Source organism: Leucoraja erinacea, chromosome 2 (assembly GCF_028641065.1).
Source record: "Leucoraja erinacea ecotype New England chromosome 2, Leri_hhj_1, whole genome shotgun sequence".
NCBI lineage: Eukaryota > Metazoa > Chordata > Chondrichthyes > Rajiformes > Rajidae > Leucoraja > Leucoraja erinaceus.
The window spans coordinates 81,184,808-81,197,639 of NC_073378.1; the positions used below are offsets into that span (position 1 = coordinate 81,184,808).

Below are 12,832 nucleotides of genomic sequence, written 5' to 3' on the forward strand. Positions count from 1 at the left end.
TCAAATTTGCTCAATAACATCCCATGTTTAAACTTCAACTCAACAGGCCTCCTGTTAACTAAGTTAATGGCTCAGAAATAATGAATTTCAAATTGTATTGATCACTGCACCGGAGCTACTATAAAAGAGCTTATTGCCCATATCTCAGCAAGACGCAAGATCAAATTTCAATAGACTTAGCTACATGCAAATTTGACACCGCTCAATTTTCAGTTAATTTGAAGGATTGAATGCATCAGCAGCAACCTCGTTAAATACCTGGTATTATGCTTCCTGACCTTCCCATTTACATGCACCAAAGAGGACAATAAGTAGAATTAAAGTTAATGTTTCTATTTACATTGAATGATAAATGCTTCATTTTAATTATGTTTCTTAACCTTACCCGGTCATGGAAACGGACAGTTTTAATGTTATCAAAAACGTTCAGTAGGTGTGCTTGAATGGTGTGGGAATCCGAAGCCTGACCAAGGATTTCAAGGAGGGCTGGATCAGATACAAAAAAGAATCGAGGAAAAAGAAGTCTTTTCTTTTCAAGGTACCTATGAGTAGAAAGTAAAGCAATAACTAATAGGTAGACAAGAAGAGGACAACTATATCTGAAGAAGGGTCTCGTCCTGAAACGTCACCCATTCCTTCTCTCCAGAGATGCTGCCTGTCCCGCTGAGTTACTCCTGCATTTTGTGTCTATCTTCGGTTTAAATCAGCATCTGCAATTCCTTCCTACACATATATCATTTAATGTACTTTTAAACAAAGTGTTTGAAAATTATTTATAGCTCATCTAGGGAAAAATAATAGAAATGTTTTGCAGTACTGTTATGTTAATATACAAATTTTAAATTAAATAATGTTACTGTAAATAAAGTCTGATTAAGTTAAAATCTGGTCTGAACCATTATCATGGTTACTGTTCTGTCGACAACATGAGGACAACTCAGAAGATTAAAGACTTACCCTGTCAATGACTTCTGACAGATTTCCAGTTGTTCTAATAAATGTGGTAAAAGTTGTCCCATGGTTTCATCACCTACACAGCAATGCACTACATTTGGGGTCTCACGAGCCCGAGTCATGATTTTCACCCACGATTTGTCAATGTTTGAAAAACGTTTGGCTTCCTTGAGTTATAGCAGAATGACAAGAAACAAAGCAAACATGATGACATGCAGAAATGGCCAACTCAAATACAGACCAAAATAAAGTTATCTAAAGTTGGAGAATTTAATATTGAATACTGTAAGATGCAACATGCCGAGACAAAACACGTCATCATTTCTGAAGACCATGCTGGGTCTTGTTGTAACAATAGGGAAGACCACAAACAAAAAATTCAGACTGGAAGTTTGATGGTGAATTAAAGTGGCAGAAAATAAAATGCAAGTCAACAGGCAGGCAAAACAACTTTTCTTCACAAGGCTATCATATACCTTGTGTGTAGGTTTTGAAATACTGTACACCATAACGTTTGCAATGCAGTCATAAATATTAAAGTAGATACATTATTCCAGCACCTATGTTCCTGAGAGATCAGATCTAGCATATTCCACACCATATATTAGTCAAAAAGGCACAACAGGGGATGTACTTCCTGCGGCAACTGAGGAAGCACAATCTGCCACAGGCAATGATGGTCCAATTCTACATCGTAGAATCTGTTCTCAACTTCTCTATCATGGTCCTGTTTGGCTCAGCCACCAAGCACGACACCTGGAGGCTGCAGCGAATCTTCCAATCAGCAGAGAAGATTATTGGCTGCAACCTTCCCCCCATTGATGAACTGTACACTGCAAGGGCCAGGAAGCGAGCGGGCAAGATCATCTCTGACCCCTCTCACCCTGGTCACAAACTCTTTGAATTACTTCCCTCTGGAAGGCGACTCCGGACTGTCAAAGCTGCCACAGCCAGACATAAAAACAGCTTTTATCCACGAGTCGTTACTCTACTCAACAGCCAAAAATCTGTCGCCTCCCTTTGATCTGGTATTTTGTTGGTTCACATGCTTGATCAATGGTGTTTTATCATTAATGTCTTATTATTATTAATGTTTAGCGTTGTCTGAGTCAGTCGTAACTGTCACTATATGTCATGTTGTTACTTGTGGGCGGAGCACCAAGGCAAATTCCTTGTATGTGAATACTTAGCCAATAAACTTACTTACTTACCCACAATGTCATCAATTTGGCAGATTTCAAAGGTAGAATTTCATATTGAAAAAATAAATCCTATAATTTCTTCAACCTTAAAAATCTTAGGATTTTAGACAAGCAAAACTTTATCCAGCCAGTTCCATACCTTAGGGAGCTGTTTTGCAATATCTCCACCCACAAAAACTGCCTCCAAATAAATCCATAGATTCTGTACAGTCATCCAGTTCTCAATGATATCAGTTGTGTTGGACAGATTGTGAACCCATTTCTGAATCTGTGCCTTGAAAGGAGTATTGTATCTGCCATGAAATAAGAATAAGTTCAAATCTTTATGCAAAATGTACCGTAATTGTACAATTTATTTTCTGCACCGCCCATTTAACAAACTTTGTTAATTTAATACTACTTAAACTGAAAAATTAGCCTTCACAATACGAAGCCTGAAAGAAATCTTGATCAATAGATGAAAATTTGTCTGCAATCAACAAAACAAAGTAAACTGAAACAAATGATCCTGAGTGCATAACTAACCTGTTACTCATCAATGATCCAAGGACCATTAAACTGTCCTCCATACTGGCAATGATTTCCGACGTACTGTCCCCTCTCAGCAGAAGCTCACCACGTGTTTTGAAACTGGCAAAAGTGAATGTTTTGCAATCCCATTCTGCAATAACTTGTTTTAATTTCTGCTCAATGTCTTTCTCTTTCACAGCACTAATGCAAATATCCTGCAATAATCCAAAGGAACAAATAGATCTCAACTGTTAGACCTTGTTTGAGTATGTATGCAAGTACAGACTATATGCGAATGATTGAGATAACCTTTGTGAAACCAAAATGTTTTTTTTTCAAATATGCACAATCACATGACGAATGCTTACATTTTGTTGTTTAAATATGATTTAAACATCAGTTTCAATACTGGTAATAAACATTAAAGAACTGCAGATGTTAAAAAGCTGGAATAAAAACAGAAACGATCAGCAGGTCAGGGAGCATTTATTCCTTTGAGTGCCCTCTCCCTCTCTCTCTCTCTTTGCACATTAATCTATCAACTAAATGACTTCTTCAACATCATATCAAGTAATTGTAGTCACACCCAAAAAGGCATATTCCCTTTGTTTTATCCATTCAGCCACCTCTGAGTTTAAACTCTTGTTTTCCCTTTTACACTCATGCTCAAAGGATCTTCAACCTGAAATGTCAACTATTTTTATTTCTACAGATATTGCCCGACCTCCTCAGTGTTTCCTACACTGTCTCTCTATATCTTGGAATGAAATATGTGCCACATAATTAAAGTCCACGAGTGCACTTGAGAAAGTTCAGCTTTTGAGAGTCATGGCACAATCCAAGTTTAACACACGGTTAAAAATTGTAAAGCAAAACAACTGACACAACTGTCAGACACAAAATGTTGGAGTAACTCAACGAGGACTTAAAGGGCTTAACCCCTTAACCCCTGACTTTGTGCGTCTCGTTTCCACTTAATTTTTTAATTAATAATGATCTCTCATATACTCATTTTACTATTGTAAAACCTAATGACAATAAATAGATATAACAAATTAAGAGGACAGACTTCCAATGGGTATCTTCTAAAAAAAAAGTAACATATTATTTTACTTTTAGAAGCACCTCCATTCTCAGATCTCAACAATTCATAAATTAGTTCAATATAATGTTTATTCTTGCAGGAAGCAAAATATTTTACGATGTTGATTAATTATTCACATTATTCCATTAAGCTCTAAAAAATTCTTGCATTATATAACATAAAACAAATACCTCAATTTCCTCTTTATATTTCAGTATTGAGGCTTCCATAATGTTTCTCAACTTAAACATTTCACTTTCTACATCAAAATTATGCCCTGTGGTGTCTGCGATTCGTTTCCAGTGTCGTGGCATCATAGCTTTGTTAGACATGTGCTCTAACAGTGGGCAGCATTCATTGAAATCCTCAATAGTTTGCCTTAAATCCAGGAACGCTTGCCATTCTTTCAAAGCACGTGGAAGCTTGCGACATCTGAAGTACAAATAATTGCGATGCAGATTGAAGAAAGGTATCCAACATTCAGAAATAAGTTCATAATTTTAGCTTGTTTCATTTGAAATGGCAGACCTCAGCAGTACGTAACTTGAGTTGGTGGATGAAAGTGAGTGCTTTCCTTTCTGGCAGTCTTTTGGAGTCAAGTATAAGTGCATTTTTTAGGTTTCACAAGGAGAGAGGGGAACTGCATGTCTTTACATTTTATGAACCCATGAAATGTGATGTTTGTGCATCCACCTGCGTAGTTTTACAACTGACCACAATTCACCCAAAACTGGGAGATGCAAACAGCATGCAACAATAAAAATCTAATTAAAATTTCTCCTCAAGGTCTCAAGTCTCCCTATAAAATTTACTTAAAAGTTTTCTCACAATCATCCAACTTAAGTACCTTTTAAAATAATTTATATTATCTACAGTGAAATGTGTTCAAGAATTTTTGAACTATGCCACAGAACAAAATATGAGAATTGATTTGATGTCGAGGGCAACCATGATGCTAATTTCAGCTGCTGCTGCAATGGGAAATTGTTATGGATCAGCAGTCAGGCCATATGCTCTGAAAACAGGTCCTTCAGTCCAACACATCCATGTCGATCCAGGCAGCTCATCTAAACTAGTTCCATTTGCCCATGTTTGGCCCATATCCCTCTGAATTTTTCCTAGTCACGTACCTGTTCAAATTTTAAAGTGTTGTTACTATACCTGCCATAACTACTTGTTCTGGCAGATTGGTCTATATACCCGCCACACTGTGTGCAAGATTTCTCCCTAAGGTTGCTCTTAAATATTTCCGACCCACCTTAAACACATGCCTTCTGGTGCTTAATCTCTCCACCCTGGGAAAAAGACCACCGCATTCACCTTGTCATTGCCCCTCATGATTTTATGTACCTCTATCAGATCACCTCTCAGTCTCCCGTGCTCCAAAGAAGCAGCTCCTCGCTTGCTCGACCTCTCCAACTCAGGCCCTTGAATCCTGACAACATCCTCATAAAACATCTCTGCTTTCTTCACAGTTTAATGACATCTTTCGCGTAGCAGAGTGACCAAAACCGATCACAATATCCAAGTGCAGCCTCAACATAATCTTGTACAACTACAACACAAGGTCCCAACTTCCATAATCAATTCCCTGACTGATGAAGGCCAGCATACCTAAAGTCTGCTTCACCACCCTATCAACCTGGGAGGCCCATGTCAGGGAACCATGTCCGAGAGAGTCAGAGGAAGAGAATAAAACTTAACAGAAGGGAGTGAAATGTGAAAACCAGCGAGGTTCTGAGATCTTATTCAAATGAATACATTCATTTGATATTAAGTATTCAGTACTATTCCTGAAATCTAGCTGTGCTGAGATTAATATGAATGATGTCAGCATATAGAGGTATAATAGATTCATTTGAGCCTTTGCCTCCAAATAAGTATCAAATTAAAAATGTAAAATAAAAATATTTATGGAACCTCCTAAAGTTTAGTAAAATGAATGTATAAGTTTATTGGCCAGGTATTCACATGCAAGGAATTTGCCTTGGTGCTCCGCCCACAAGTGACAACATGACATAGTGACAGATAAGAATGATACATAAAACATTAATAATAAAACATTATTGATTAAACATATGAATTATATAAAATACCAGAGCAATTACAAGATACATTTATTTGTCACATGTGCCAGTTGGCACGGTGAAATATGATCACCATACAGCCATACAATAAAATAAAGAACACAACACACGATAGAGTTCAACATAAAACATCCCCACACAGCAGAATCAAACGTTTCCCACTGTGAGGGAAGGCACCAAAGTCAGTCATCTTCCTTTGACGTTCACCCGTGGTCGGGGCCTCCGGAGCCCTCTGCAGTCGACGCTACGGGCAGCCCGCCACTCAGGCCCGCTCGCCACGATGTTGGCACTCCGACGTTGGAACGGGAGGCCAACCTCAGCGGCTTGGACCTCCAAATCGGCCGCTTCCCACTGGAGTCCGCAGCTCCCTGGTACCTAGTTTAGCAATGATTTGTTCCAATGCTCTAGCTCCTCCAGTGCAAACACAGAGATATGCATCCTCCTACAATTTAAAACATAATGCATTTGGTCTGCAAGCTGCTGTGCCAGGATAGAATGCAGACCAAATGCATTATGTTTTAAATTGTAGGAGGATGCATATAGACATTAGTAGAAGATCCTCAAAAGTATCAATGACATTTTGAATGGTCACATCATATGTATGATCTATCAAGGCATTTTATACCCACATCCTTATGTATGAAGAAGAGAGACAGCAAACTAAGGAAAAAACTGTAAATGTGACATTAATTTCCAGGAAGAGTTTTCTTCGTGATATTCTTCAGGAGTTGAAGGTGAGGAAGCTTGTTTTTTTTAAATATAAATTATATCGTGTGGGACTGTGGGGGAAATGGGGTGGCTGGACAAAAAGACAAACAAGAAGTTTAGGGGAAGACGAGGAGCTGGAAGAGATGGCCGAATAGAGAGGAGTTACGTAATGGAGCATTTTAAAGCAAAGATAAGAATTATGAAGCCCCATTAGTTGTGAAACCACTCTAATTATGAGACTGGAATGATAGACACACATCAAAACAGAAAATAAACTTATGAATCATTGCAAGGATTGAAACAGCATGGAGTTAGTTTTCTTAAAGTGATGAAAGTGGAAGAGTTAGTGCAGCAAAATGCTTGAGTTCAGAATGGAAAGAGACAATACTGTGGAGGTAAAATAATACACATTAGCTTCGGGAACATAATGGAAGATAATACACGTTAGTTTCTGGAAGATAATGGACACAAAATATTAGCAGCCAAAAAAATATTTAGTTTATCCCAAAATCAAATCCAAATTGAAAATAACAAATTGACAATGTTTAATGCCAACAAACAGCGGCTTCACAAAATTTAATCATTACCTTATCTGAAATTCCATAAGCTCATTGTTGATTTTTTCTATGTTGACCTCTGACCAGAGGATGTCATAGTAGCCGTTCACAGTATTGATCACGTTATTGTACAAGCCGTATAGTTTCTGGAGTAATGTCAGCTGTTTCTTTATTTCTAGCAACCGAGGATATTCAGTGACAGACAGGCCAAACAGTTCTTCACCACCTGTGTACGTGATATACTTCCGATACAGGTTATCAAATTGATTCTGGCAGTAGAATGAAATTATATGTATAAGTACACATCTGCATTTAAATCCCGCAAATATCAAACATGAGTGATAAACCGTGCAGTAGAAAAAAAAAAAAAATTGTACCAGAAATTCACTTTGATTCAATGATACTAATGGGCCTGTTCCACTTAGGCGATTTTTCAGGCGACTGCCAAGTTGCCAGCAGTCGCCTGAAAAACCGGCAACTGGTACTCCGACTGTCAGAGTGGAACAGATATATACACACACACACACACACCGCTTCCTTCACCAGCACGCAGGGGACAGGGCAAGCGGGGGAGCGCTGACTGAGTAAAATTCACACGGTGCAAAGCCAAAGTGGTACAGACACACAGCACGATGAACAGGAAGGTTGGCTCTGTAATTAAGACGACTAAAGCACAGTGTACGGTAAGTCCTTTAAAAGAGAGGGGGGGGGGGGGGGGGGGGGGGGGGAGGGGGGGGAGCGGGGAGAGAAGTGGAGACAACTTTTAAGAAGCCAGAGATACACGGCCGTGAAGCTCGGCGGACATTTAACGTTACCGGTCGGTTATCCCTGGTTCTGAAAACTGTTGCTGACGGGTTTTTTTCCCCCAATGAGATTCACCGGTCAGCACAAGCTACAACCTACAAGAACATTCGACCTCCAGGCAACCCACTAGGACCTCTGGGCAACCCACCTACGGCACTCTCGCTACTCTCCATGGCGTCTTCATTCTGGTCGCGGCTAATTTTTTAACATGTTGAAAATTTTGTGGTGACCATAATGACGCCACAACTAGTTCCCAGAATGCAGGAACTCCTCACGACCATCAAGGCGACTTCCCGGAAACCACCCATGAACATGTGGCGACCATGTGGTGACCGCATAGTCTCTTGCAGTCGCCTAAAAAATTACCTAAGTGGGACAGGCCCATAAGAGTAGCACAATGAAGATTTTGGGTTGAACTTCATCAACGGAAAATCAAATGTTTCAATGTAGGTGGAGTGTTAAAAAGCAGGCCCCATTTGTCCAATGTGTTAAATTTCCGATTTCACTCAAATACAACTGTCTGCATGTGAGGAACCACTCAGGGGAAAAGAGTGTTACAAAAATCACCTTTATTTTTTAATAAACCCTTAACCCTTTAATAAATTTGTCCTTCTGTTTAGTGTATAAACAAAACTTTAAAATGTTTGGTGCAAAGGAAACAAAATATATAAAACACTAAAGTAATCATGTGGGTACATGTAATAATTAGGAGGGCAAGTAGAACATTGACCTTTTGAAAGGAATATGGAGTATAAATGTAGGCAAGTTTTGACTCAACTTTACAAGGCACTGACGAGACCACATCAGGAATAGACAATAGGTGCAGGAGTAGGCCATTCAGCCCTTCGAGCCAGCACCGCCATTCAATGTGATCATGGCTGATCATCCCCATCACTACCCTGGTCCTGCCTTCTCCCCGTATCCCCTGACTCCGCTATTTTTAAGAGCCCTATCTAGCTCTCTTTTGAAAGCATCCAGAGAACCTGCCTCCACCGCCCTCTGAGGCAGAGAATTCCACAGACATACGACTTTCTGTGAGAAAAAGTGTTTCCTTGTCTCCGTTCTAAATGGCTTACTCCTTATTCTTAAATACTGCTTGCATTGGAGGCAATACAGAGATGGTTCACCATGTTGACTCCTGGGATAAAGAGGTTGAATTAAAAAGAGTCTATACTCATTGGAGAACAGGAGAGGTGATCGCACAAAATCCTGAGGAGAAGGACAGCATGGGTGTTAAGAGTATGTTTCTCCTGATGGGGGTGTCCAGATCTTGGGACGTGGTTTCAGAAAAAGATGGAGCTGGGGTAATCTCTTCCCTCAGAGGGTCGTACATCTTTGGAATTCTCTAACCACCACAGAGAGCTGTAGAGGTGAAATCATCCCATATATTCAAGGTGGTGACTCTCAGACATTTAAACTGTAAGGGAGTCAATAAGGGAAAGATCATGATAGTGTTACTGCAAGACTAGGTAAATCATTAACCTAATGAGCAGCAGAGCTGCTTGATGGCTAACTGGTCTATTCTTGCTTGTTTATAATTATGTTCTAATGTTTCTCAGTCTTTCTGATGTCCATCAATAAATGAAGGCTAACAACACCAATTATCCAAGTATGACAATAAAATGATTTTTTTTTTAAACCTTGCAAAATTGTTTATTTACAGTTATTTCATTGAGAATTTCTTCGATCGTAGCAAGTTTACAAAGTTGTTCAATGATTCTCCTCTTCATTCCCTTGGGCACAAGTTCAAGTTCATTGCCATATGCAGTGATGTTGATTTTACTTCGGAGTCACGTGAGTGACTTCGTGAAGAACCCCGCTTCCACGCATGCGTGCCATATCGCTACACATTGCAACGAGTCACACAGGGGGGAACGGCGTTCCCCAAGCGGGAGAATTTGAAAGTCGGGAACAGCAGGTAAGAGACTCTGCGTTTTCCCTCTTTTTCTACTTACTTTTAGGTGGCTGCGGAAAGCTGGCAGGGAGACCCGTGGAGGGCGAGCAGCCAGCAGCAGCAACAGCACGAGTTTCCCTGGGTGGGGAACAACCTGTGCCCGACTTTGCTCCCGCACCGGCAAAATTCACCTCTCGGCCGGGCGGGAAGCAAAGTAAAGAGGTCCGTATGCCAGTCTCAAGCGAGACTGGCTTGGGACCAGTCGCTAGCAGCCAGCGCAGAGGCTGCGGGACAGACAGCACGGACCAGCGGTACCGGGGCTCGAAACACTCAGCGAGTGCAGCGGCACTGATGAAGTAGGAACGGGACGTTGGGGACGAAAACCTTCTCCAAAAGGTAGGCACCGGGATAGGAACAGCCGGGTTTTACCGGCTGCGGAACTGCCGCGAAGGACCAGGCCCGTGGATACCGGGGTCGGTCCGAGCGACTCGAACCCGCAACGGAAGGAACGACGGTCACCAGCGGGAGAAGGAAAGTCGGGAACAGCAGGTAAGAGACCCTGCGTTTCCTTCAACTTACCTTCTAGGTGCAGACATGGACCGGGTCCATGTAAGCTGCAGAAGGCCGGCGGGTGAACCGCGGAGGAGTGGCAGCAGCAGCAGGAGCGGCAGTCGGCAGCGGCAGCAGCAGCAGCAGGAGTACTGGCGGCTGCAGGAGTACGGGCGGCTGCAGGAGTACGGGCGGCTGCAGGAGTACGGGCAGCAGCAGTGGCAGCCGGCAGCTGCAGGAGCGCAGGTTGCGGCAGGAGCTGGCAACGGCAGGAGCTGGCAATGGCAGGAGCAGCATGGGCACATCGATTCCCGGAGGAGGAAAACACCTGTGCCCAACTTCGCTCCAGCACGGTGAGAAAATTCATTTTTCAGCAGCAAAGGACTTGGCAGTTGACTGGCTGCAATCTACTACAAGGGACCAGTATGTGAGTACCAGGGTCGGTCCCAGTGGGGTTTTTAGTTACAATGATCGCTTCTAGGCCTTTTGGCTAAGATCAAGTGTAGTATCTGTTCTTATCATTAAATAAAATCTATAATAGCTGTTATCATCAGTTTTAATGTCTTATATGTTCCTTAGCTAAGGACCATATAAGTAGGAGTGCCCAGAATTGAGGGCATTAGAGTGGGGTTGACCGGCTGCAACGACCGCAAGGGACCAGTACCGTCAGTACGGGGGTGGGTCCCACGGGTCTAAGATAAAGGAGCAGCCAGGAGCGCTGAGAGCGTTGGAGCCGGGTTAAAGGAATAGATGGAATCAGCTGTGCCAGTTATCATCCACACCGGCCATATCCACTCCACGGAAGGAAGGACAAAGCTGGAGAAGGAGGACCGTGGAACAGCGGGCAGCCAGCAGCAGCCAGCGGCACTTGGATCAACCGTAGTGGGATCAGCGGTGCCCGATGTCGGCCCCGCACCGGCCAGCTCCATGCGGCCGAGCGGTAGGCTAGACACAAATCAAACAAGGTAGTGGACTGAGAAGGGTCCGACTTTGCATAAAACCGCCGGCAACCAGCGCCCGAGAGGGCTGGAGCGGGAAGAAGCGGTGTATGGAGCCTTGCTCCAACGTGATAACCCACAGCAGTACCTCTTTGAGGGCTGCACAATGCTTCTACCCCATCAGAGGGGAGCACTGTGGGTCAGTTCTGGGTTGACTTGCAAGAGGGGTCCGCAGAACAAAAGACAAGTGGGCAGCAGTTAAGCCCCACATGGGTACCCCGTGCGGGACCCTAGAGATCTCTAACTCTATAAAAAAGAGTAGGCAGGACCCTGATGGGCCAGAGCCTGGTAATACAGCGTCCCATGATCCTAACACAGCAGGGACTCTGCTGGACATGGTGGCTGATTACTTTAACCAAGTCAAACATGGGTAGACTTGGATCCAGGATGGCAATAGTATTACTATATGTCTGGCCACAAACGCCAACAAGAATAAATTTACAGACACTGGCCAGACATCTGCCACCTGGCAACGGTGAGGCATTACGGGTGCCCAGTGTAAACCAATGCATTTGGCAGCATATGGGGACGAACATCAGGAACCAGGACCTCAAGATCCAGAGAACCTTAAAGGGATTGACGGAAGGCATCATAGAATACACTCGCACCCTGGACTAAATGTAGGTAACCAAAGACCATCTAGACGCACTAGCTCTGTTTAGTAATATGCAATATGATCTGAACTACACATGGAAGGCGGCCATTCAGCCAGCACTGGGACCCCAAAAAATGCTACCATTTGCAAACAAAGAACCGTGAGTGGACAAAGCCAAGACACTGGGGCTCATCAAGGCCAGCGCAAGGGCCTATTTTTGGAGCATGATACCGGCCACAGGCAACGCCATAAATAATGTGCCTCATACCAGTGGCAGTGCTAGAAATCAATAACCCGCAGGATCCTTTTTTAGGGTATGGCCAGGGCGGCCACCCTGGAAGATGCGGGAACCTCAACCTCCCACACAACCCCGAACAAGAGATATCAAACCAGAACCTCCTTTGTCAAAAAACCAAGGAAATAACACAACCACCGGTAACCATGGAGGTAGGTGGGTGGGGTTTTCTTCTGTTTAAAATAGGGACCTATGATGGTAGGGGAGGTTACAACACTACAGTTATGTATGGTATATAATCACTACAGATTCATATAATCTCAGCAGTATTCAGGGTTATCTGATAAGATTTACTCATTCCAATAACCTCAGTACAACATACACCAGAAGGGCATTTTGTCCTTACATAACCAAACTATCTAAAACCCACATGGTCTACAAAAATTGTACACAAAAGATGTGATTGAGCATACTTTTCATGGAACATTAGAATTGTATCAAACATATTTATTAAAAATAAAATAGAGTAGGGTTGCAGGATTATCATTGATTTTAACCCTAAACACATTTGTTCTAGATATTCATTTTAAGATGGATACTCTTTTTTCTTGATAAGACTTGGTGTCAGCTGCGGGTTTTCTATATGGCAGGCATT

At 42.4% G+C, this 12,832-nt stretch overlaps 1 protein-coding gene and 1 pseudogene across 1 annotated transcript in view; one reads left to right on the top strand and one right to left on the bottom strand.

Annotated features, from left to right (window-relative positions):
- Nucleotides 1-12,832, bottom strand: part of dnah5 (dynein, axonemal, heavy chain 5) — a 202,299-nt gene that overhangs the window by 94,909 nt on the left and 94,558 nt on the right. Inside the window, exons 27-32 of the mRNA XM_055659224.1 lie at nt 7,133-7,371; nt 3,942-4,182; nt 2,682-2,881; nt 2,296-2,449; nt 958-1,121; nt 386-542 (exon numbers count right to left, since the gene is read on the bottom strand). Coding sequence (XP_055515199.1) covers nt 386-542; nt 958-1,121; nt 2,296-2,449; nt 2,682-2,881; nt 3,942-4,182; nt 7,133-7,371 — 1,155 coding nt within the window. The remainder of the gene's footprint in view (nt 1-385; nt 543-957; nt 1,122-2,295; nt 2,450-2,681; nt 2,882-3,941; nt 4,183-7,132; nt 7,372-12,832) is intronic.
- On the top strand, nt 10,820-10,941 carry LOC129693532 (U2 spliceosomal RNA; annotated as a pseudogene).